Source organism: Bison bison, unplaced genomic scaffold (genome assembly GCF_000754665.1).
Source record: "Bison bison bison isolate TAMUID 2011002044 unplaced genomic scaffold, Bison_UMD1.0 scf7180017864029, whole genome shotgun sequence".
Lineage (NCBI taxonomy): Eukaryota > Metazoa > Chordata > Mammalia > Artiodactyla > Bovidae > Bison > Bison bison.
This window is the reverse complement of record NW_011494601.1, coordinates 2,445,438-2,467,847: the sequence shown is the minus strand read 5'-3', so window position 1 is coordinate 2,467,847 and position 22,410 is coordinate 2,445,438. Positions and strand designations below refer to the sequence as shown.

Below are 22,410 nucleotides of genomic sequence, written 5' to 3'. Positions count from 1 at the left end.
GAGCTGTTCAGACCAGCTCAGGGCTGGCTAACTGTTCATCTTCCCAACAGCCAGGTACAGGAAGTAGGCCAGGGAGGCATGTGGTTGACTAATTACACCAGAGCCTGCCCAAACCTAGCTTTGAACTGGAGCGAGAGTCTGTTGATAGACAAATTTCTTTCTTGTTTTTAAAAAATTCTACATCTCTCTCTATAAATATGAACATATAAAAACTATATATACACATGTGTGTATTGGCATTTTGTGTGTGTGTGTGAAATTGAATTTTACTTTGGAAGCCGCTCAGTGGTGACCTTTGGTTAGGGGATTAGAGGGGAGAGTGAATTTTGCTTTTCTCTTTGTGCCTTTCTGTTCTGTTTGAATTTCCATACAATGTGTTTATATTTGTTTTATTTTTTTTTAAATAATTATTTACTTATTTATGGCTGTGCTGGGTCTTTGTTGCTACCCGGACTCTTCTCTGGCTTCGGCAAATGGAGGCTACTCTGCGGTTGCGGTGCGTGGGCTTCTCATCGCGGTGGTCTCCTTTGGGTGTGGAGCACAGGCTCTAGAGCGCGCAGGCCTCAGCAGCTGTGGCATGTGGCTCCGTGGCTGCAGTTTCCGGGCTCTAGAGCACAGGCTCAATAGCTGTAGCACTCAGGTTTAGTTGTTCCACCGCATGTGGGATCTTCCCGGATCAGGGACCCAACCCATGTCTTCTGCATTGGCAGGAGGAACAATAGGATTCTTCACCACTGAGCCACGAGGGAAGCCCTATTTCTAATTTCTAAATGTAATTTAATTTACAGAGCAGCTTTAGGCTCACAGCATCACCTCGCCCACTATCAGTATCTCATATCAGAGTTAGAGTTGATGACCCTGTATTGACATACCATTATCGCCCAAAGTCCATGGTTTATTGCTAGCATTCACTCTTAGTGTTGTACATTCTGTGGGTTTTGACAATATATCCACTGTTTTAGTACCATACAGAATGGCTTAACTGTCTTAAAAATCCTTGGTGCTCTGCCTGTTCATGCCTTCCTTTCACTAACTCCTGGTAATCACTGATTTTTTAACTTCTCCATAGTTTTACTTCTTTCAGAATAATGTACGATTGGAATTGTGCAGGACATAACCGTTTCAGGCTGGCTTTTTTTCTCTTAGTAATATGCATTTAAGGTTCCTCCTTGTCTCTTCATGGCTTGACAGCTCATTTCTTTTACTGCTGAATAATATTCCATGGTCTGGATGTACCACCGTTTATCCGTTCACCTTCTGAAGGCATTTTGGTTGCTTCCAAGTTTTGGCGGTTATGAAGAAAGCGGCTGCGAATATCCATGTACAGGCTTTTGTGTGCACATATATTTTCAGCCCCCTTGGGTGAATAGCATGGAGTGCTATTGCTAGACCGTAAGCCGAGAGTACGTTTAGCTTGTAAGAAACTGCCAAAGTGCCTTCCAAAGTGGCTGTACCATTTTGCATTTCCAGCGGCAGTGAAGGAGTTTCTGTTGCTTCACACTCTCATCAGCATTCGGTGTCATCGGTGTTTTGCATTTAGGCCATCCAAATAGGTGTGTGGTAGTATTTCATTGTTTTTTTAATTTGTAATTCCCTAAGGCTGTATGATGTTGAGCCTCTTTTTCGTATGGGTTTTTTTTTTTTTTTGCCATGATTATGTATTTTTGGGGATTGTATCTGTTCAGATCTTTTGCCCATTTTTTAATTGAGTTTTCTTACTTTTTAAAAAAACTTGAAGTATAGTTGATTTACAATGTTGTGTTAGTTTCAGATATACATACTGTTGAGTTTTTAAGAATTGTTTTTATGTTTTGGATAACAGTCCTTTATCAAATGTGTCTTTTTAAACGTTTCCTCCCATTCTGTGGTTTGTCTTCTCTTCCTTTGATTTTTAAAAAGAAACCAGCAGGGATCATCTGGACTGTATGGTGTAAGCTCTACATTTAAGTTTTTGCATAAAAACAGATTGAAGATTTAACATTAATGAACTAACACACAAATAAATACTCTAGCCCCGAGACTGGGAAGGGGTCATCCCAACAAAGCATGCGCTCTAGTCCAGGCCCTGTTGGTTTGCTGCTGGGCATTGGGCGGGAGGTCTCACAGCATGTGACTTCTGGACCAGAAAGAGCTCCAGGTTTCTGCCTCCGCTCAGTGTTAGCCTGCTGCAACCCTGGCCCTCTGGGGAGGACACTGCATGATCCTTGTGCCAGGCATGCATGGCCCTGCCACCATCCTTTTTCCTAACATATGTCTCCATCTCTCACTCTTGAGGTGGGGGAATGATGACTAGGTCAGGGTAGTGAGATACCTCTCGTTCTGGGTTATTTTGCCTCTTCTCCCAATACAGTGTTTCTAGATTGCTGTGTTTGAGGACTCCGGGTGCCTACTCTTGTGGAATCCTTGAAATGTAATGGTATTCTTGTGTACATGTACACAGTTTTAGGGAACAAGCCACTTTATAGGCCCGGAGAAGCCCCCTGTGTACCTGCTGTTTGCTTTCAACATTCACCAAGTAAGCTGAGGCTTGGTCTCAAGGGACCCTGGGATGCTCAGATCTTGCTGTTTATCCTCAGAGTTTACTTACTGCTGGGAATAAAGACTAGATAGAATAAACTAGAAAGTGTCCAAGTACCTTAAAGAAAAAAGCGTTTCCTAGATTGTGGACTGCAGAATCAATTACGTCAGAATCCCTGGAGATGGGGATAGGGTGCTTGTTTATATTCCACATTCCCAGGACCATCCGAGATTGAAGTGCCCAGAATGACTGGGGCCAAGGCCTAGGCATTTTTAGCAAGCTGTCCAGGTGATTCTCATGCATGAGGAAGCAGTGCTACAGAAACTGGTCCAGAGTCAAGCAGCATCAGCATTTTGGGGCCAGTTCCCAAACCCACCCTGCAGAGACTGTGGGGCCAGAACCTGACAGTCTGGGTTAAAACAGTCCAGCAGGTGATTGTTTTGCAGCCTGAAGCATGAGAAGCCCTAGTTTAGCCAGAGAGGGCCACAGCTGGATGAAATTGGGTGCACAGCTGCAGGTAGATGGTCCCAGTGAGGAAGGAAGGGAAGGGTGGTATTTGTGCTCCATCTTGAGAGGCAGTACTTGAGGCTGAAAGTTCCCCAGAGGCTGGTGTCTAGGAACTGGATTAGTCCCGGAAGAGGCCAGCTGCCTGTGGCACCTGGAGGCCCTCTCCAATGAGTCCCAAGACAGAGTGCCCTGATGAGAGCCGGCACAGAACAGGGATGTGCCTGGCCTGTCAGAATCCCGGCCTGTCCACTCTGTGAAGCATCCCACTCAGGCACCTTTTTTCTTTGTTAAAGGGCAGAAGTAGGAGGAAGGCATTGGTCAGCATGGAAGGTGTGATATTTGTAGTTCCCAAGAGAAAGCAGATCTGCAGGATTGTAATCACTGTATTACCTTCTGTTGTGCAGAGTGAGGGTTGGACAGAGTGGAGGGGAAGGTGAGGGCTCCCCCACCCCACTATGCCCTGCCCAAACTCCCCTCTGAGTTGCATATGGTACCCCGGGTGCTAGACTAACTTTGCCAAGGGCAGTGGACCCTGCTGGTGGCCTCTTGAGAAAAAGTGGAGGCTAGAGTATGTAAAGCCTGGGCCATAAAAATTTCCTAATTGTCACAAAAAGAGGGGGGCTTCCCTGGTGGCTCAGTAGTAAAGAATCCACCTGCCAGTCAAGAGACATGGGTGGAATCCCTAATCCTGGAGGATCCCACATGCCTTGGAGCAACAAAGCCCATGCACCACAGCTATTGAGCCTATGCTCTGGAGCCTGGAAGCTGCTGACTGCTAAGCCCACGTGTGCAGCTGTTGAAGCCCGAGCGCCCTGCAGCCCGTGCTCCACAACGAGAGAAGCCAGTGCAACAAGAAGCCCACACACTGCAGCTGGAGAGTAGCTTCCGCTGGCCACGACTGGAGAAAAGCCTGCGCGGCAACAAAAGCCCAACGACCAAAAATAAATAAGTAAAATTATTTTTAAAAGGTGAGGGGAAGACTGTAGATGTTGGGAGTCTTAAGAGTTGCCTGCTGATCTAGGACATGTCGTCGTTGGGAAGGGGCGAGTCAGGGCACTGGGAATGAGGATTGGGCCCCCGAAGGTCTCGACCCGGGCTCTCTGGCTGCCTTTGCTTTTCTCATGGAGGTTCCTAGACAGATAAACTGGAGCGCTGTAGGCGGGCGGGAGATGGGGAGAGATGTGTTACATCCTTATTTGACAGAGGCCCTCTTCCTGCTGTCGTGAACTAGATGAGGAAACAGGTGTAGATCGGGCTGTGGTAGAGTTAGGTGGTCCAGTAACTGATTGAGTGGTCCTGGGTGGGGAGGGGTTGGCGGCGACAGTGTAGGAGCGCCTTTTCAGTGTCACTCACTGGGAAGAACGCAAATGCCGTTTTTTCCCAACCAGTGAATATAAAAGAAAGCTGAGAGAGAGTGCTAAGATGCCTGATACCGGCCCGGGTTGCAGGAGATCTTGTAGGCTGGAGCAACAGGTAGAATGGGGGGGAAATTCAACAGGAGTCAGCACCCTGTCTCCATTGTCCAGAACATGCAAGTGTTACCAGTGCAGGGAGGCTGGGGAGCTACTGCCGTGGGCTCTCCACACCATACCTGGAGCCTTTGCTTCCCAGGGAGCTCTGTGAACGAGAAGGGAGTGGGCCACAGGCGTGGAACTGCCTCAGGCAGCAAATGGTGGGAAGCAAATGAGACTGTTCTTTCAGAAGAGGGGAAGACTGGAGGTGGGCTTTTGGGGAGAGGGGAAGCCAGGGGGCACGGGAGGAAGCACTGTTCCTTGGATGTGGGATTAGACCCGGCCTGTGGGACCCTCCAGGGCGGAGCTCTGGGAATGAGCACCATCTCCCTGTGAGTGGCTGGGGCTGGCCTGCGGCCCGGCCCCAGGCAGGAACCCTAGCAGTCCTTCCAGGTCCAAGTTCCGTGGTGTATTTATGTAATAATCCTAAGCCCAGGCTCAGAGCCGGGCTGCCTTGCACTGAATGGACCCTGTGTGAGTTATTCAAATCTTGGAAGAACAGCCACAACCTCAAGTGAGCTCAGAAAGCCCTACCTGAATTGGGTCTTTTTTAAAGTTGTTTTTTTAATAGGCACACATGCATGTGGCAAGAAATGCAAATATAAACAGTGAATTTCATTTCTATTCCAGTTTTCCCCTCCAGAGGCAATCAGTGTTACCCAGTTTCTTGTTTAACATTCCAGGGATTGTAGGGTGTGTGTGTGTGTGTTCAGCGCTAAATTTGTACATTTTCTTTTTTTAAAGTTAGCGTACACACAGTACTACACCTTGATTAATAATGGCGATCATTTCAAATCGCCACTCATAGAGCTGGCTAATTCTGAAGTGTATAATATAATATATAGATACACGAATGTAATATACAGAGTATCCCTTGTATGGATCCGTTGTGATTTATTTAACCAGCCTCTTGCAGGTGGGTATTTAGGGATTCCTTCTTGTTGTCATAGTAAATGTCACAGTTAAGTGCATCTGGGAAATAGGTTTCCAGTAGAGTTTCTGAGTCAAAGACTGTGTCATTTTTAATTTCAACATCTCTGTTTTTACTCGGCGAGCCTCACCATGTTAGTGAGCGTGAACATCTAGTGTTCCTTTTCTGTCGTAGTTTGCATCATTTGAGTTTCTCTAAAGGTTATTGGTCTTTTTCTTACCATAAAACGTTTTTCCTGAGTTTGTCTTTTCTCTTGTCTTTATGTTATTTTCCTTATTTCGGTCTTACACAGAAGCTTAATTTTATCTTTGGGGATAAGGGCTACTTCTGAAGTCTGAAGCTTAGGTCTGGCTGACATTTTACTTTGATGTGGGGAACAGGGCAGTATCCTGCTCCTCCGTTTTGTTTTCCCATCGTGCTGTGGGTGAGGCCGCCAGGCTCATTCCTCTGGGAGGTGGTCTCCAGGGAGAAAGGTGTCACGAACAGGACTGCAGCTCCTCTGGTTTTCAGACGGGTGGCTCCTCTTTATTCCACGAGGAGGTTCCTGGTCCATCCATCAGTTCAGATCCCCAGGGTGTTGCCTCACCAGCGAGGCCTCAGGGTTCTGGCACAGGGGTCAGACTGAAAGCAGCGCACTGGGGACCTTAGTCGCCACATTGCAGCGTGCTTGGGAGGAGGTCTTTGGCCCACACCACGGGTCGCCGATTCTTGCTCTCTGCAAGGTCACTAGGCCACCATCTGGCCTCCCATTGCAGTCACCCGTGGACCCACTGACCCAAATAAATTACCAAGCCCAGAGGGCTGAGAACCAGACTCGTGGGGACCAGTGGCACCTTAAGGAAGCCCTTCATCTTCCTTAAACAGCGTGCGCAGTTCTCCAGTGCAGCCGGGAAGGGCGGCCCAGAATTTTGTAGGTGGATAATGGTGTCTGGGGGCGAAGGCAATGGCAACCCACTCCATTACTCTTGCCTGGCAAATCCCATGACAGAGTAGCCTGGTAGGCTGCAGTCCATGGGGTCACTAGGAGTCGGACACTACTGAGCGACTTCCCTTTCACTTTTCACTTTCATGCATTGGAGAAGGAAATGGCAACCCACTCCAGTGTTCTTGCCTAGAGAATCCCAGGAACGGGGGAGCCTGGTGGGCTGCTGTCTATGGGGTCGCACAGAGTTGGACACGACTGAAGTGACTCAGCAGTAGCAATGGTGTCTAGAGGGGTGTTTCTCAGAGTTCCTGGACCAGTAACATCACCTGGGAACTAGTTAGAAATACGAATTCTGGCTCTACTGACTCAAACCCTGCGGATGGAGCCCAGCAGTGTGTTTTAACAAGCTCTCCAGGTGGGTTCTGACACACACTGCAGTTTGAGAACTAGCTTGGGGCTGGGCGTGCAAGGAGGAGCTGCTCACCTGGGCTCAGCAGGTGTGATTGTTAAGGAAGCCTACAGGTTTCCTCGCTTTCACTGGTCCTTGGGTGCCTCTTAAATTGTAATAGCCACTGATTGGCAAGAGTAAGCAGGTTTCCTGATGGTCTGAGACTGTAATATCACAGCAGCTCGTGTCCCTCCGGGCAGCTCCGCTGGTGTGAGACATGGCAGAAGGATCTGTGCAGAGAGGGGTTTGTGAGGGCAGGTGTCCCACCATCACCAAGAATTCTAGGTTCTGGGCCTGTCTCCTTCCCTCACTGCCGACCTGCAAGACTCTTGCCCTTTCTGAGCTCCATCTGTAGGGACAGGATGGTACTGCCTCGCTTGATCAGATGAGCCCTCCTGAGGGCTCTCCTTACTTCTGGGGATGGTCATCCCGTACCCAGGGATTCCCTTGGCGGGTGAACCAGAGGCTGGAGAACAAAAGTGTAGTTTGGGGCAGATCCAGTTTGGAGCCCGCTGTGGATTGCTCAGGGTCTGTAGGTTGGGCGCAGGGAGATGGGAGCATGGGCTTTCCCCAGTGCTGGATGGATGGTAACAAAGAAATCCAGGCAGATAGACCTGGCCCCCTGAGAATGAGATGGGAGAACAGCGTCACACGTGCAGCATCCCTGTCAGCACAGGTGGGAGTGGAGCCTGGGTGAAAGGGGTGTACAAGGTAACTCACCAGCTAGTGGGTGGCGAATCCTGTAATGCCCCGATTGCTGTTTCTGGCAGGGGCCTGGTGGGTAAAGGGTGAGCTGGGTTGCCCCACCCCAGGTCAGGCCTGATGCAGCTCCTCCTCCTGGGGCTGGCTTGTGGGTGTCACTGTTCTCCAACGAGCCTGAGCACACTTTACTCTTTCCTTTCAGATCTAGCCATGAGCTACCCAGGCTACCCCCCGCCCGCAGGTGGCTACCCACCAGGTGCACCAGGTAAGAAGGTCTGGGGCCTGTGGGGGAGGGATTGCCCTCTCTTCAGAGGGTCTAGGCATGGAGAGTGGGGGAGTGATGGTGTTTTCCAGTCATTTCCTTGCTCCCTTCATACCTGCACAGTGCAGCCAGATGGGAAGGGGCTGGAGAAGAGCTTGGGTCCTGGGGCCAGGTGAGGCCAGGGTTTGAAGCCACTTATGAAAAGCCAGGGTGAGGCCAGGCCCCAGTCTCTTGCTTTATTAGCTGATAGGAACAGACGAACATGTTCCATTCTCTGAGACTCAGTTTTCTCCTTTGCAAATGAATTCAAGCGTCTCCATCACGGGGCTGGCCCAGACAGGGCCGCGATAGCCGGGTAGAGGCTCTGGCACAGGGTCCTCTGGAGCACTGCGCGGTGGCACTTGCCCTGTCGCTCCTCCTGCCCTATGCGCACGGTTCGTGGTTCCCAGCAGCAGGGCCCCTGCGCGCAGGACGGGGAGGTGGTCGCTGAAGGTCAGATGCTGCTGCTGCAGCTGCTGCTGTGGGCCAGTAGCACTTCCACCTCTGTCGGCACCTGAGCAGGAAGAGTGGGAACTGGCAAGTGACTCTGGGGAGCTCTGTCCTAGGTGTCCCGGAGCTGGAAAGCTACGCTGGAGGCCCCCAGGGCCTTTTCGATGCCATGGACAGGGCTGTTTCTGATGGGCCAGCCATGATGCTAGCTGCTGTGCTACTTGTGAGGGCTACGGTGAGGGCTGTCACATGAACACTCACCGGGCTCCCAGCTAAGCCCTGACTGGCAGTAACTCTCTTAATCCTCCTTATAGCAGTCGAGGCCATCACCAGTTATCCCCACTTCACACGAGGAAGCTGAGCCAGGATGGCTGAGTGCTCGCTCAGGGCACATGCCCCGGTCCTGCTGGTGTCAGAGCTGGGACTTCTTACTGCTGTTCCCCAACTGTCCTCCTGACAGCCAAGCCCTGTCTGCCTCTGTCCTGTCATCCTGCTTCTCCCTGCCTCCTACAGACGTGTGGTGACAGCATACAACCAAATCAGCGGGACAGCCCACCCCGCTCGCTGTGCTTTTCCGTCACTCTGCACTGAGTGCTCCCTGAGCTCCGCACTCTGCTGGGCGCGGCACAGCCTCCCTGAGTGACCTGTCTGTCCTCCTGGTCCATGGTGGTGAGCCCAGGAGAGCAGGTCTGCCCTTGGCCCTCCTGCCTTAATAGCCCACAGAGAGTCTTGGGAGTGTTTGCTGAGTGGTCCTTCCTCCCTGAAAAGTGGGGAAGGTTCCTTATTTATTCTCTTCTCTGGCAGCAGGATCAGGCTAGACTCTGTTGCCTGAGTGTTTTCATTGTTGCCTGTAGGACGGCCCAAGGCCCTGCTTGGCCTCCTCTCTGACCCGGGAGCTTGATGTCTCTGCCTTGTCCTCTTGGTGGGTGATCGGGGGGCTGATGGACTGGGTGTTGCTTTCAGGTGGCGGTGCCTGGGGAGGTGCTGGCTACCCGCCACCCACCATGCCTCCCATTGGGCTGGATAATGTGGCCAACTATGCAGGGCAGTTCAACCAGGACTACCTCTCAGGAGTGGTGAGTCCAGCCTGCCCACTGGGCTGCCCTGGGGGCCACTCTCGTGGGACCAGAGGGAGAAAGGCCGCGGGCTTCCATGGTGTCAGAGGGGTGTGTGTTACCCGAGGGCACGGAGGGTGTCGAACCATATCTTAGGACAGAAGGGTTTCCATCAAGGCTCCCACCAGTTCACTGTCCCTCTGTGCGTCTCGTTTTTCTTGACGGTAAAGTGAGGGGTGGGGGAGTGTGTTGGGCTGTGTGGTCTTCCAGGTTCCTTTCAGCGCTGAGGGATTGGGTCGGGGTGAGGAATATGCATTGTGCACCTTCTGTATGCGCTCAGCATAGGGACGGGAGGGGGGTGAGGGGGTGTGTGTGTGTCACGCACGTGTGACTGATGCAGGTGTGTGTTGTCTGTGTTTGTACATGTGGATGACTGTCCTGGTTGGGCCTGGGGGCAGGTAACACAGGCAGGCGTGCTACTTTTGATTTGCTTATAAAATGGTGTATTTTATAATCTAAAGATAAACGTATGCGCAGTGTAAACAGTGCAAACACTACATAGTCTAATTTGCACCAGGCCCATTGTAGGTGCTGGGGATAGAAAACCCCAGCCTAGGAGTGCCTACCATCCACTGGGGGGAGACAGTGGTGTTGTGTTAAAGCGAGTGTGGCTGCTGTGGTGCACAGGCAGGTTAAGGGGTCAGTGGTGCAGGCGGAGGGCATGTGGGACAGGTGGGTGGGCTCGGTGGGCCTGCTGAGAGGCTGGTGGTGCTCGGAGTCAGCTTGAGCCGAGTGTGGCTCCGGGGCGCCCGCTGCAGGCTCAGGGTGGGGAAGGGCAGACAGACGATGGAGTGTGGCCTTACCTCTCCAGGGCTGTTAGTCTAAGGCTCTGCTTTGTGGACTTTCAGGCAGCCAACATGTCCGGGACATTTGGAGGAGCCAACGTGCCAAACCTGTACCCGGGGGCCCCTGGGGGTGGTTACCCCCCAGTTCCCCCGGGGGGTTTCGGGCAGCCCCCTCCCGCCCAGCAGCCTGTTCCTTCGTATGGAATGTACCCGCCCCCTGGAGGAAACCCACCCTCCGGGATGCCTTCATATCCGCCATACCCAGGGGCCCCTGTGCCAGGCCAGCCCATGTTGCCCCCTGGACAGCAGCCCCCAGGGGCCTACCCTGGACAGCCGCCCATGACCTACCCTGGACAGTCACCAGTGCCACCTCCTGGGCAGCAGCCAGTGCCAAGCTATCCAGGGTACTCAGGTTCTGGGACTGTCACCCCTGCCGTGTCCCCCGCTCAGGTAAGTGCCAACCCTGTGCTGCTGCCTGTCCAGGCCTGGCCCTAAGGGCCTGAGACACGTGGCCTAGTGTCCCCTCGCAGGGATGCGGGAGGGCTCAGCCCTGTAGCTCTGACTTGTGGTTTTCAGTGTCGCTTTCTCACGGACTCCCCACCCCTGCTTGCGCTCCTGAGGGCCCAGGGAGCCGCGCTGTTTGTCCCAGCTTGGTTAGAGGGTCCCTGTGCGAGGCGGGTCTGAACGCTCCAGGTACTCTTCATTCCTCTTGTGTTATTTACAGCCTGGGCGTTGTGAGAACTGTCTCAAAAGGCCTTTGCCCAGTGGCTCTTAGTCTTTAATCTCTGGATGTGCCCTCCCAGACTCAAAACCAGCCCCTTTGAGCGTGGAAAATTGTTGGCGGTTCTTTCAGGACTGCTCTTGGCTCATTTTGGAGAGCAGTTCATGTTTGCAGAGCCTAGAATTCATTGTCATGGTTACACAGCCAAACCAGCCAAGCACAGGGCTAGTGGAATGTGGTTGACTAATATTTTTAGCCAGAGGGTCCATTCCCCTCCTTCCCCAACACCCACACATCCCCCTACCCCTGCCCTGCTCTGCATCATCCCTCTCTGCCTTCCCCTCATCTTTCTCTCAGCTTATTTCCTCTGTTAAAGCCAGTTTGTCGTAGATCATCCATCAAGGGAGAGTTTAGGCAGGAAAAATCCAGTGTGCTTGGAGCATAGCCGTCATTTGAGGAAGAAGTCCAGCAGGCAAGAAGGTCCTAGAGTCCAGAACACAGTGCCAGGAAACCAGAGTGAATCCAGGAGGTAGCCGGTCTGCATGTACCATCGTGAAGGCTGGACACTTGAAGGCATCCCGGAGGAACACCTGTTTCTGATGTGCACAGAGTGGGCTAAGCAGGCCTGTTAGGGGAGCCCCGATGTGCAGTGCTGAGGCCTTGAGGAGAGGCTGGAATCCTGTTCTGAGGCCTCCCCTTCATCTGGAGCCCTGGCCTGGAGGACCCGGGCATAGGGTAGATTTTCAGCATCAGGACTCAGCTCTAGGTAGGCTCCTCGCCATGGGAGCCCGGCAGATGCTTCAGTGCCAGGACACGAGGACAGGCGATGGTCACATTAGGCCGACTCAGTGTTGAGTCTCCTGTGCTGTCAACTGCAGGCTCCTTCAGGTACCCCAACTTTTAGAAGAAAGGTCATTTCCAGAGTCTGGACAGGCAGTCTCACGTCTAGGAAATGCAGCATCTTACTGTCTGTCTGTCTGTCTGTCTGAGTAGTTTGGAAACCGAGGCACCATCACAGATGCATCTGGCTTTGACCCACTGCGAGATGCTGAAGTCCTGCGGAAGGCCATGAAGGGCTTTGGTGAGAGACCCTGGGTGGCACGAGTCCCAGCTGCCTCCCCCCTGACTCCCTCGGCAGTTACACAGTGGCTGTGTGGGCTGGGGTCGCTGGGTGGAGGCGGCCTGGCCCCGTGTTAGAGAAAGAGAGTGGATGTGGGGATGTATCGCGGATGCTCAGGAGAATTGGAGGGCCCAGGCCAAGAAAGTCTCTAGCCACAGAGCATCCCTGTGACCCCACGCCCACTCCCACCTCTCCTTCCACCAGGAACTGACGAGCAGGCCATCATTGACTGCCTGGGTAGTCGCTCCAACAAGCAACGACAGCAGATCCTCCTGTCCTTCAAGACAGCATATGGGAAGGTGAGTGTTGGTTCCTGGGACCCACAGGGAAGGTCAGGGGTTCCTTTCTGAATCAGGGCATATCCTCCTGATAGGAACAGCCTACTCCTGCTTTTCCCTGGGACCTGGATCTCCTAGATGGACCGTAAGGCATGTTAGGGCATTTCTTGGTGGCTCTCAACTGATGGCATCTTCTAGAGGCAAAGGATGCTCTGAAGCAGAAATCCCAGAGTCCACAGGGTACTGAAGTTTGCTGAGAGGTGCCCAGGGATCTGGGTTCTATCCTGGCTCTGCTGTGACTCACCGAGACCATGGGCAAGTTATTTCTCTTTGAAGGAAGAGGCTTTAAGTACTGAACACATAGAAGTTTGAATTTGGGGGCTTTTGGATCTTATTAATAGAAAGATAACCACTGAGTACATATAGGCTAGTACGTGCAGGCTAGTGTTCTGGCCTAGTGTCTCTCCTACGTTAATGGGCTATGAGTTCCCTGGGAACCTGGTTCAAATGCAGGTTACAATTCTGCAGGTCAGTCTGGGGCCTGAGGTTTGTCTTTTCTGTAAATGCTGCTGGATCTGGGATATTGTTCCCTATTGGTCACCTCCGTGGATTCTCAAAATAGGTTTTTTTGTTTGTCTAAATGTCCAATTAGGATTTGATCAAAGATCTGAAATCTGAACTGTCAGGAAACTTTGAGAAGACAATCTTGGCCCTGATGAAGACCCCCGTCCTCTTTGACGCTTATGAGATAAAGGAAGCTATCAAGGTGTGTATGTTCTGTCATGTGGGCATGATGGACAAAGACCTAGACCACGCGTGTGTCTTAGCTCAGTTAGTAGCTACTGTTGTCAGCACAGCTCCTGGGCTCCAAGTGCTGTAGAAAAGGGAACTTCTGGTGGCTCCTCCAAGAGGCAAATGAGGCATCACTCATCATCAGGGAGCATCTGAGTCTCTCTGCCTTAAATGGTGGGAGCTGGGGTTCAGAGGAAATCAGTGATCAGTGGTAGTAGGGGTGGGAGGAGTGGATGATATCATTCTCATTCATCAGGACTCTGTTGTTAGCAGATAACAGGACACTCTTGAGGAGCTTAAGCAGAGCCAGGGTGTAGAATCAGGAGGATAGAGACAGCAGCCTGACTCGGAGAAGGACGGGACTGGGCAGCATTTCTCATGCCTGCTGCTTGAGTGTCTGCTTTATTCTTCCATCTGCTTCTGTGCCTCTCCTTCTTTGGTACAGCATCCTTGTGGGCCCCTCCCTGAGTACCTGTCAGAGATCCAGCCGCAGAAGAGGCCAGCTGTCCCTTGATCCAAATTCCGAACAGGAGGCAGGTTTTGATGGACTTTGTTTGGGTTCAGCCTCCCCCTAGTCCTGTGGCTGCCAAGACCCTCAGCGGGGGTCCTGTGGATGGGCTGGGGCCACTCCCACAGATGGGGGAGTCCTTGTGAGCTGAGCAGGTGCCCCAGAAGGAATCTAAGATTCCTCAGGGCCTAGTGGGCACAGTGACTCTTCCTGCCCCGAAGGGACATCCCCTGAAACTAGGTTCATCTCTCCGTGGGTGTCAGAAGACACAACTAAGCCAAGGAGCAGGAGAAAGTGACTCTGTGGACTGCAGCCTGCCAGGCTTGTCTGTCCATGGGATTCTCCAGGCAAGAATACTAGAGTGGATTGCCATTCCCTTCTCCAGGGGATCTTCCAAATCCAGGGATCGAACTCGAGTCTCCTACATTGCAGGCAGAATCTTTACTCTCTGAGCCACCAGGGAAGCCCAAGAAGCAGGAGAAGGATTTATTACTTGCAGCAAGTAAGAACATCAGGGGTCTTTCCCAAAGCAGTGTCTCCTGGAACTGCAAAATTGGGGAAATTTTAAGCTAACACATACATATTCATGAAGGGGCTTGAATGGTCCACAGAGTCCATACCTAAAAAGGTCAACATCATCATCCCTTAGGTTCCAGTTGTTCTGGTGGTTGAGTGCCCAAGGGGGTTTAAATTCTGTAGAACAGCTCAAGAAAGTGCTTCAGGCTTGTCTTTACCATTGACACAGAACCCAGGGTCTTTACATATGTTTTGTTATCTTGCCTATTGCTCTGTTGTTCCCTTAAGGACAAGTACTGTGGCCAGGCTTAGGTCACAAAATGGTTTAGGCCAGAAATGGTTTCTCTTATGTCAAGAAAGTCCTTCCTCATTCTCTTGCTGCCAGGACACCTACCATATGTGCCCCCAGTATCACTCCCATTTTATGGTCAAGGAGCCAGAGGCACAGAGAGGTGAAGTAACATGCCAAAGGTCACACAGCTAGTGATCATCAGAACCAAGAGGCAACCCGATGCAGAAGCCAGGCTACTGACCCTGTCCCCTGCCTCCTCACTGTCCCTTCCTCAGCTGTCTCTTCCATCCTCAATGTTGTTCCCTTTCCTTAGGTGTCTCCAGATGCTCCCCTCTCCACTATGGGAGTCAGGTTTTCCCACATGTTCATGCTCTTGCTTTCAAACCGTTTTCTCAGTTTGTCACCTTATTCATGGACTGAATTGGAATAAAACAGATCTAGGTCCGCCTCTCAGCCCCACCATTTACAGTGTGGTCTTGGACAAGTCACCACACTTCTCTGATTTCTTGGTGTCCTGGAAGATGGAATGGGGATAATCCTTCAAATGGACCTCTATTTGTCACCATGTTGCTGTCTTTCCTGGGACTTTCCTGGGACTGTGTGGGGAGTTTGGCTGCTTCAGGCCAGGGTAGCAGCAGCAGCGTGACGGGTGGGTCTGTGTCTGTGGCCTCTCCCACTGGGGTTTGTTTCCTGCGGGATCATGGCACCTGCTCTCCCCTGCGTGCCAGCAAGGAGGCTGTCACAAGCTCCTGCTCTGTTGTGCGCTCTGGCTCCGCAGGGGGCGGGCACTGATGAAGCCTGCCTGATCGAGATCCTGGCCTCCCGCAGCAACGAGCACATCCGGGAGCTGAACAGAGTCTATAAGACAGGTGAGGCTGGCCCCAGGGCCTCACCCGCCTGGGCCACACCCTCTCCCTCCAGGGGCCTGAACTCTTCCTTCCTGACCTTGTCTCCTCATCTCCTGCCATCCCTAGTACACTGGGCTTCCATCCCAGGCCCAGCCCTGCTTGCTGTTTACACAGAAGCAGGTAGCTGGGGTTAAGGGAGGGCTGAGGGAGAACCTGGGCGTGACTAGGGCCAGGTCAGCCTGGGAGTCATAGCCCTCCTGGTCTCCAGCTGTATGTTCCTGGGGGCCGGGTGGGCCACCTGTCTCCTCGTGCCAGTGCTCACTGTTGGCTGTGTGCAGTGGGCAGCTTGGTCCACGGAGCTACAGGGTGGCCCTTCCCTGCATCTCCCTTTCAGAATTCAAAAAGACCCTGGAGGAGGCCATTCGGAGTGACACTTCAGGGCACTTCCAGCGGCTCCTCATCTCTCTCTCTCAGGTACTTTCCCAGGGCAGAGCTTGGGCCCACGGTAGGGAGAGGTGGACGTCTGAGTCACGGGGAAGAGGAGCAGGGATGGAGGGAGGGATGTGACTCCAAGGAGTGGCCTTGCCTCACAGCCTGCTTCCTTTCAGGGAAACCGGGATGAAAGCACAAACGTGGACATGACCCTTGTCCAGAGAGATGTGCAGGTGAGTGTGATGGCCGCTTCCCTGGCTTCCTGAGCAGGGGCGTTTCCCACTTTCGTGTGTTATGAGGGGTGGAAACAGCAAAGATTAGGAGTGGATTCCAGAGTCTCTGAGTTTCACAGGCTCTGCTGCTTATCAACTGTGTGACCTTGAGCGGGTCACCCCACCTCCATAGCCTTCAGTCTCCTGCCCTGTAGGAGGGACCATGTGGGATAATATTAACAGTTGGTAGATCAGTGATGGATGTGGGATTTCATGTGACTCGGTACTTGTCTTGTGTTTGATTGACTAGACCATTATTCTGTTAAGCTTTTGATTTGAACCTAGAAACCAGCTGCCATGTTAGTTGTGTAGCCTGAGAATTCTGCCCTTGTCCCCAGCCTGGTGTGAACTGCAGACCAAAATGGGAACTGTCTCTGGCCGTTTCCTCTCTTTGTCCAGGCATCCAAGCGCCTCTCAAGAGGAGTTTGGGTTTCCCACTGATGATGTCAGACCACCGTAGCAGTTCTGGTTGGAGAGGGCCCTGGCTTCCTGGTGGGCTGGCGGGCACCAAGGTGTCCAGGTGAGGACACTGAGGCCCAGGAAGGCAGAGCTGTGTCCCAAGAGACCTGGAGGCAGAGCCTGGACAGAGGCCCAGATGCCTCGCTCACTCCCTGTGCCCAGACAGCGCCTGCCCCTGCCCTGGTCCCGGACCCCTCCTTAACATCTCCCTGGCTTGGGACCCCCATTTCCATAACTGAACTCAGGGCTGGACATCCTCAAAGCCCCAGGCTCTGGCCTTGGCCCTGTGGGGATTTTCCCATTGCTGTTTCCTGTCCAGGCCGTTTCTTAGCTCAGGCAGAAGTTGCCTTGGTTGAAGGGTTTCCTGCCAACTACTCTGCCTTCTTACCTCTGGACCTGCTTGGCTTCACCTTGATTTGTGGGGTCTCTGAGCCCCTGATGGGCACCTTCTGCCCTCAAACATTTGTGCCTTTAAGTCCACGAGCTGCTGCTACCTGAGGCTTGGAAGGCACTTTGGAGCTGTCTGGTTCAAAGGTTACCAATTGGCATATATACTGAGCTTAGACCTTAAGAGGAAACTGCACATTCTTCCCATTTACAAACATAAAATGGTGTATGCAATGAAATGGTAGGCACCTATTACATGAAGTCCCACATCCATAGCTGCGATCTATCAATTGTAATAGTTATTGTCTTATGTGTTTCCTCTTCTAGATAGGGAAACTGCCTTTAAGATGAGAAATTTCATATGGACATCTGGATTTCTGGCTCCCCTGGTAGCTCAGTTGGTAGAGTATCTGCCTGCAGTACAGGAGACCCAGGCTCAGTCGGTAGAGAATCTGCCTGCGGTGCAGGAAACCCAAGTTTGATCCCTGGGTTGGGGAGATGCCCTGGAGAAGGAAATGGCAATCCATTCTAGTATTCTCGCCTGGAAAATTCTAGGGACAGAGGAACCTGGCGGGCCATGGGGTTGTAAGAGTTGGACACGACTTAGCAACTAAACCACTGCATGAAAAGTGGATCTGGGGGCTGTGAGCCTTGTTTCTCTGTCCTGTTCTCAGCTGAGAAGCACCTCTGTGTAGTCCCCATGGTCCCCACCACTCTCCGGCCTTAAACTGCCCTGATTCCTGCATTTAAGTTACCCAGTGGCCCCTTCGGGCTTTCAGGTTGGTGACCCTGAATCTAATTCACGCTTCCCACGTTAGAGCTGAGAGCACTGAGAGGGCCAGTGACCTGCCTGGAGTCCCGTGGCAAGAGGGTAGTCGAGCTAGAGCTGAGGCCTGTGTTCTCCTTTGTGCTGCTGCCCCTTGGTTCCTTGCCTGTCCCGGACCCAGCGGCTCTCCTGGCCCAGGGGATGTGTGGATGGCATCTGTCTCAGCACAGTGAATGGAACTCAGCTGGGGCCCTGCCCCCCTTTCCCACCCCTCTGGGCTTCAGGGCCCAGAGATTCTGCCCAGCTGTCCTAGGTGACCTGGGCCTGGAGTCGGGGGTGAGGCCTGCATGCCTATCTGTCCATCTTCTGTCCAGGAGCTCTATGCAGCCGGGGAGAACCGCCTGGGAACAGATGAGTCCAAGTTCAATGCGATTCTGTGCTCCCGGAGCCGGGCCCACCTGGTGGCAGGTAAGGCTGTCCTGGCTTCCCTGTAGCCAGGAAACGGATTGCAGAAACACTTGGCAGTTCCTCACTGCAGGGGCCTTTCACTTCCTTGAAAGAGCCCCCTAGTGGCGATTTACAGGATTTTATCAGCGTGTTTCCAGCGTATGCTGGCATCTGGTTCTGAGGAAAGCGAGGGAGGAGGTGAGAGAAAGGGGGTCGTCCTGATGGTTGGTATCTTTACCTGCTAGAATTTTTTCAGAGTTTTTTTGTTTGTGAGCAGTTTTTAATTTCTTTTTTTTTATTGAAATATAGTTGATTTATAATGTTGTGCCAATCTCTGTTGTACAGCAAAGTGAATTAGTTTTACACATTTATACATTCTTTTTAAAATTTTCTTTTCCATGGTTTATCCCAGGAGATTGGATATAGTCCCCTGTACTATACAGGTGGAAGCCCTGCTGACAGTTGCATGGACTTAGGTGTCTATCTTGAATAAAACAGGGAGCCAGTGGAGGGCTCGGTGTGAGGGAGGGGTGTGATTTGACTTAGGTTTTGCAAGTGTACTGGCAGTTGTACTGAGAAGAGTGACAGGGTCTGTGGTGAAGAAGGAAACCAGTTAGGAGACGGCTGCGTCAGTCCAGGGGAGCAGTGATGGTGGTGTGGACAGCTGGTAGGGGCCGGTGGTGAGAAGGGGTCAGATCCCGGCTCTGTCTGCGGATGAAGTGGATGTGGGGTGTGAGAGAGAGAAAGGACCCCGGGATTTGTCCCCGCTGTGCCAGTGGGAGAGGGCGGGGCCCTTGACTGAGAGTGGGAGGCTTTAAGGAGGGAGGGAGCCAGGAGCCACAGATGCCGTGCAAGCCTCTAGGTTTGTGAGCCCGGAGGGCTGAAGAGGTCTGGCTAGAGGTGGAAGTTTGGGAGCTGAGTGGGTTGAAGGAGTTTGAGGCCCCGGGACTGCCTTGGGAGGGAGCGCAGCGGTCTGAGGACAGGGCTCTGGCCATGGCAGGAGACTTAGGAGGGACACCCAGAGAAAGGGGTGTCCTAGAGGCCAGCAGGGTCAGCGTATAAGAGGGCAGGTGAGGATGGAGAACAATGACCACACCTAGCCGCGGGGTGGGGTCTCCAGCACCCACTGTGTGCATGCACTGAGCCTTTAATAAAGGCCAGTAGACGCCATTCTCCCACTTTACAGATGAGGAAGGGGGTGAAGGGCAGCCGGGGAAGTCAGGTACCCAGCTGGTAATGTGGCAGAGCTGGCGTTTGCCCTCAGCTGCCTGCCTCCACAGCACACACGTGAGCCTCTGCACTGCACTGTAATGGAGCGTGTGCGCACACATGTTCATCTTGGTCATTAGTTATTTTTATAAGTATGAAATGTGTTTGTAGCACATCAGAACTGCACGAATGATACTAGTCAGGAGAAAAGAGCTGAGCTGAGTTGGGCACAGAGGTAGGAGGAATCATGATTCTGATACGCACACGACAGCAGTTTGGAGAAGACAGAAACTGAGACCTTGGCCAGGGAAGAGGAGGTTATATCCTGGGGGCAGAGCTCAAGGTAGGACCGGGTCTCCATGGCTCCACCTGCCTCTCTTGGAACCCGTGGGTGCTCAGCCCAACCCAGGGTAAGCTGGGGTGCTGGAGTGGTGGTAGCTTACAGTCAGATTGAGAAAGACCGACGCACAGAATGGAGAAGGGCTGGGACTGGAAGTGGTGGGTCTGAGAAGAGCGTATTGGTGTCAGGGCTCCTGGACAGGGGATTGTGGTACAGTGGGTAAGCGGAGGCGCTGGTAAGGGGACTGAGTGAGCAGGCCGGGGGGCGGGGGAGTGCACTTGCCTGGGGGTGAAGAACCGGCAGGCTTGAGAGCTGGGCCAGTGTGGTCACTGGGACCGCCTAGGGTGCCAGGAGCAGAGTGGGAGGGGCTCTGGGAGGAGGCAGAGCTCTCACCACGCGTCCTGTCCGAGTCAGCTCGGGCTGCCATAATAAAATACGACGGGCCAGGTGGCTTAAACAGCAGAAATCTATTTTTTCCCAGTTCTGGAGGCCAGAAGTCCAAGATCAAGGTGCCGGCAGTGATGGTTTCTCTTGAGGGCTCTCTCCTTGGCTCGCACGTGGCCCCTCCTTGCTGTGTCTGTGTATGCTCTTAGCAATCAGATTGGATTCAGGCCCATGCTGAGGGCCTCATTTTAACTTAATTACCTCTTTAAGGACTATCTCCAAGTACAGTTAAATTCTGAAGTCCTGGGAGTTGGGACACTTCAACAGAGGAATTTGGGGCAAGCGTCAGGGACAGAATTCAGTTCATAACGTGTCCCTCTGTCTTCCCACTAGTTTTTAACGAGTATCAGAGGATGACAGGACGTGACATTGAGAAGAGCATCTGCCGGGAGATGTCCGGGGACCTGGAGCAGGGCATGCTGGCTGTGGGTAGGTGTCTCAGCCCGCCTGCTGGGGCCTGGGGTGTGTTGTGAGTTTTCTGGGTGCTCACCCACCCTCTGGTTGAGGACGAGCATAGTGAGAGGGTCCAAGATTGTTAAATCCAGCTGCCTACGCAGTGAAATCAGGCTGCTTCCTGGATCACTGTGTAGTTGTGCCCCCAGCGGTCTTGTTTGTATTTCAAGCCCAGCCCCGGGGAGGGAGCTGCAGTGTGAGCACCAGTGGGAGCACGACCAGCCGCTCTCCGGGAGGAAGATGACTCACATCCTGCCAAATCTTCTCTAAAAATACATCCCTGCAGGCAGTTGTCAGATGTTTGTGATGGAAACACGTGGAAAGATTTTTTTTTACTTGCAACAGCAAAACAGGCCCTGGCTGAGGAAAGCTGGCGTAGCTCCCAGGACGCTGTGCGCTTCCCACAGTGCCTGGGTTCTGTCCTCCAGAGCAGGGCCTGGCAGGCTCTAGGCCAGTCCTCCCCCAGCCCTCCACCTGAGGGTTTGGCCCCTCTTTATACCCACTTGGGACTATCACAGGTTGTCCATCTTCTGCTTTGCTTTTCTTGGAGCTTTCTCAATGGGACAGGTTCCCCTGTGTCCCCCATGGTAGGTATCATGGCCTGAGAACCCTAGTTAGATATTCATTCTGCTCAGACATCCTTCCCCCCAGTGTCACGCCATCCCAACAGGTCCCCTCCTGCCTGAGCAGCTGTATGATTCCTAACTACCATCCACATTCCTTCCCTACACAGCTTCCTCCATCACACTGGTTACCAAGAAAGAGGTTGTATTGGTGTCCAGGCTCTGCCTGTTTCTATTCCAGAGGGCTGGAGCCAGGATCGTGGGATAATTGAGCCTGAAGGAGATGAGGGAGGAAGATGGATGCAGTGGTGTGTTTGATGGACAGTCGGCCTTCTAAGAGGAGGCTGTGTGCTCCATGCCCCCCTAGACTGAGTTTTCTGCAGATCAACTTATGCTTTCTCTCTTCCAGTGAAATGTCTTAAGAATACCCCAGTCTTCTTTGCTGAAAGGCTCAACAAGGCCATGAGGGTAGGTAATCCCCAGGTGCAGGGTCTGGGTGAGGGGGGTATCTCAGCCCATCCTGTGATTGGGACCTTGCTCAGGGGAGGAAGCTTGAGGAAAGCCAGCCTTCTTCCAGAAGGGGCGGGGAGGGGCCCAGGGCCCAGGAAAGGTAGGGACTGGATGTTGGGGAGGTCCATAGCTCACGCCCTCTGGCCACTCTCTTTAGGGAGCCGGAACCAAAGACCGGACCCTGATCCGCATCATGGTGTCTCGCAGCGAGATCGACCTCCTGGACATCAGAGCAGAGTATAAGCGGCTGTATGGCAAGTCGCTGTACCACGACATCACGGTACGGGCCTCCGGGGGCCGTCTGGGCTGTCTGCCTGGCCGCTCCCCCTGTCCCCTTTGCTCCTCCTCCTCACAGCTCCTATGGGCTTGGCCTCAGCCAAGCGTGGGCTTCTCGTCTGTGGTCCTCTACTTGCCCTCGTCAGCTTTCACTTGTTCGCCTGCATGCACAGCAGCAGCTTGTCAGCTCCTGATGGCAGGGGGAGTCTTGACCTTGTTCTCACCCCACCCTCCATCCCAGCATCCAGCACAACTGCTGTTCAGGAAATGGTTGGCAGAGGAGGGTCCACAATCAGCACGAGAGACTCACAGTACCACCCCCCACACACATGTACACCTGGGGCCTGGCCTTCAGAGTCCAGCCACCCTGTGGATCTGGCATCCATCAGTGAGAACTCAGGTCCCAAGCCCCCCAGAGGGTGCATGGCTCTGGCTCCTTGACGAGTCACCTCTTTCAGCTTTATGGTGGGGGCAGCACAGGAAGGCAGTTCAGAGCAAGAGCTCGGGGGTCACACTACTTGGGGTCCAGTTCTTGCTTTTCTATTAATATTCGCTCACTGTGTGATCTCACACAGCTTGCGTAA

The 22,410-nt window shown here is 52.9% G+C and overlaps 1 protein-coding gene across 1 annotated transcript in view; it reads left to right on the top strand.

Annotated features, from left to right (window-relative positions):
- The first annotated feature begins 1,848 nt into the window (after nucleotides 1–1,848).
- ANXA11 (annexin A11) overlaps nucleotides 1,849–22,410 on the top strand; it is a 22,520-nt gene continuing 1,958 nt past the window's right edge. Inside the window, exons 1-14 of the mRNA XM_010834164.1 lie at nucleotides 1,849–3,993; nucleotides 7,745–7,807; nucleotides 9,257–9,369; nucleotides 10,257–10,643; nucleotides 11,908–11,995; nucleotides 12,239–12,333; nucleotides 12,965–13,078; nucleotides 15,199–15,289; nucleotides 15,663–15,742; nucleotides 15,877–15,933; nucleotides 17,959–18,052; nucleotides 20,358–20,453; nucleotides 21,450–21,508; nucleotides 21,708–21,830. Of these exons, the coding sequence (XP_010832466.1) occupies nucleotides 7,753–7,807; nucleotides 9,257–9,369; nucleotides 10,257–10,643; nucleotides 11,908–11,995; nucleotides 12,239–12,333; nucleotides 12,965–13,078; nucleotides 15,199–15,289; nucleotides 15,663–15,742; nucleotides 15,877–15,933; nucleotides 17,959–18,052; nucleotides 20,358–20,453; nucleotides 21,450–21,508; nucleotides 21,708–21,830 (1,452 nt within the window). The 5' untranslated portion in view covers nucleotides 1,849–3,993; nucleotides 7,745–7,752. The remainder of the gene's footprint in view (nucleotides 3,994–7,744; nucleotides 7,808–9,256; nucleotides 9,370–10,256; nucleotides 10,644–11,907; nucleotides 11,996–12,238; nucleotides 12,334–12,964; nucleotides 13,079–15,198; nucleotides 15,290–15,662; nucleotides 15,743–15,876; nucleotides 15,934–17,958; nucleotides 18,053–20,357; nucleotides 20,454–21,449; nucleotides 21,509–21,707; nucleotides 21,831–22,410) is intronic.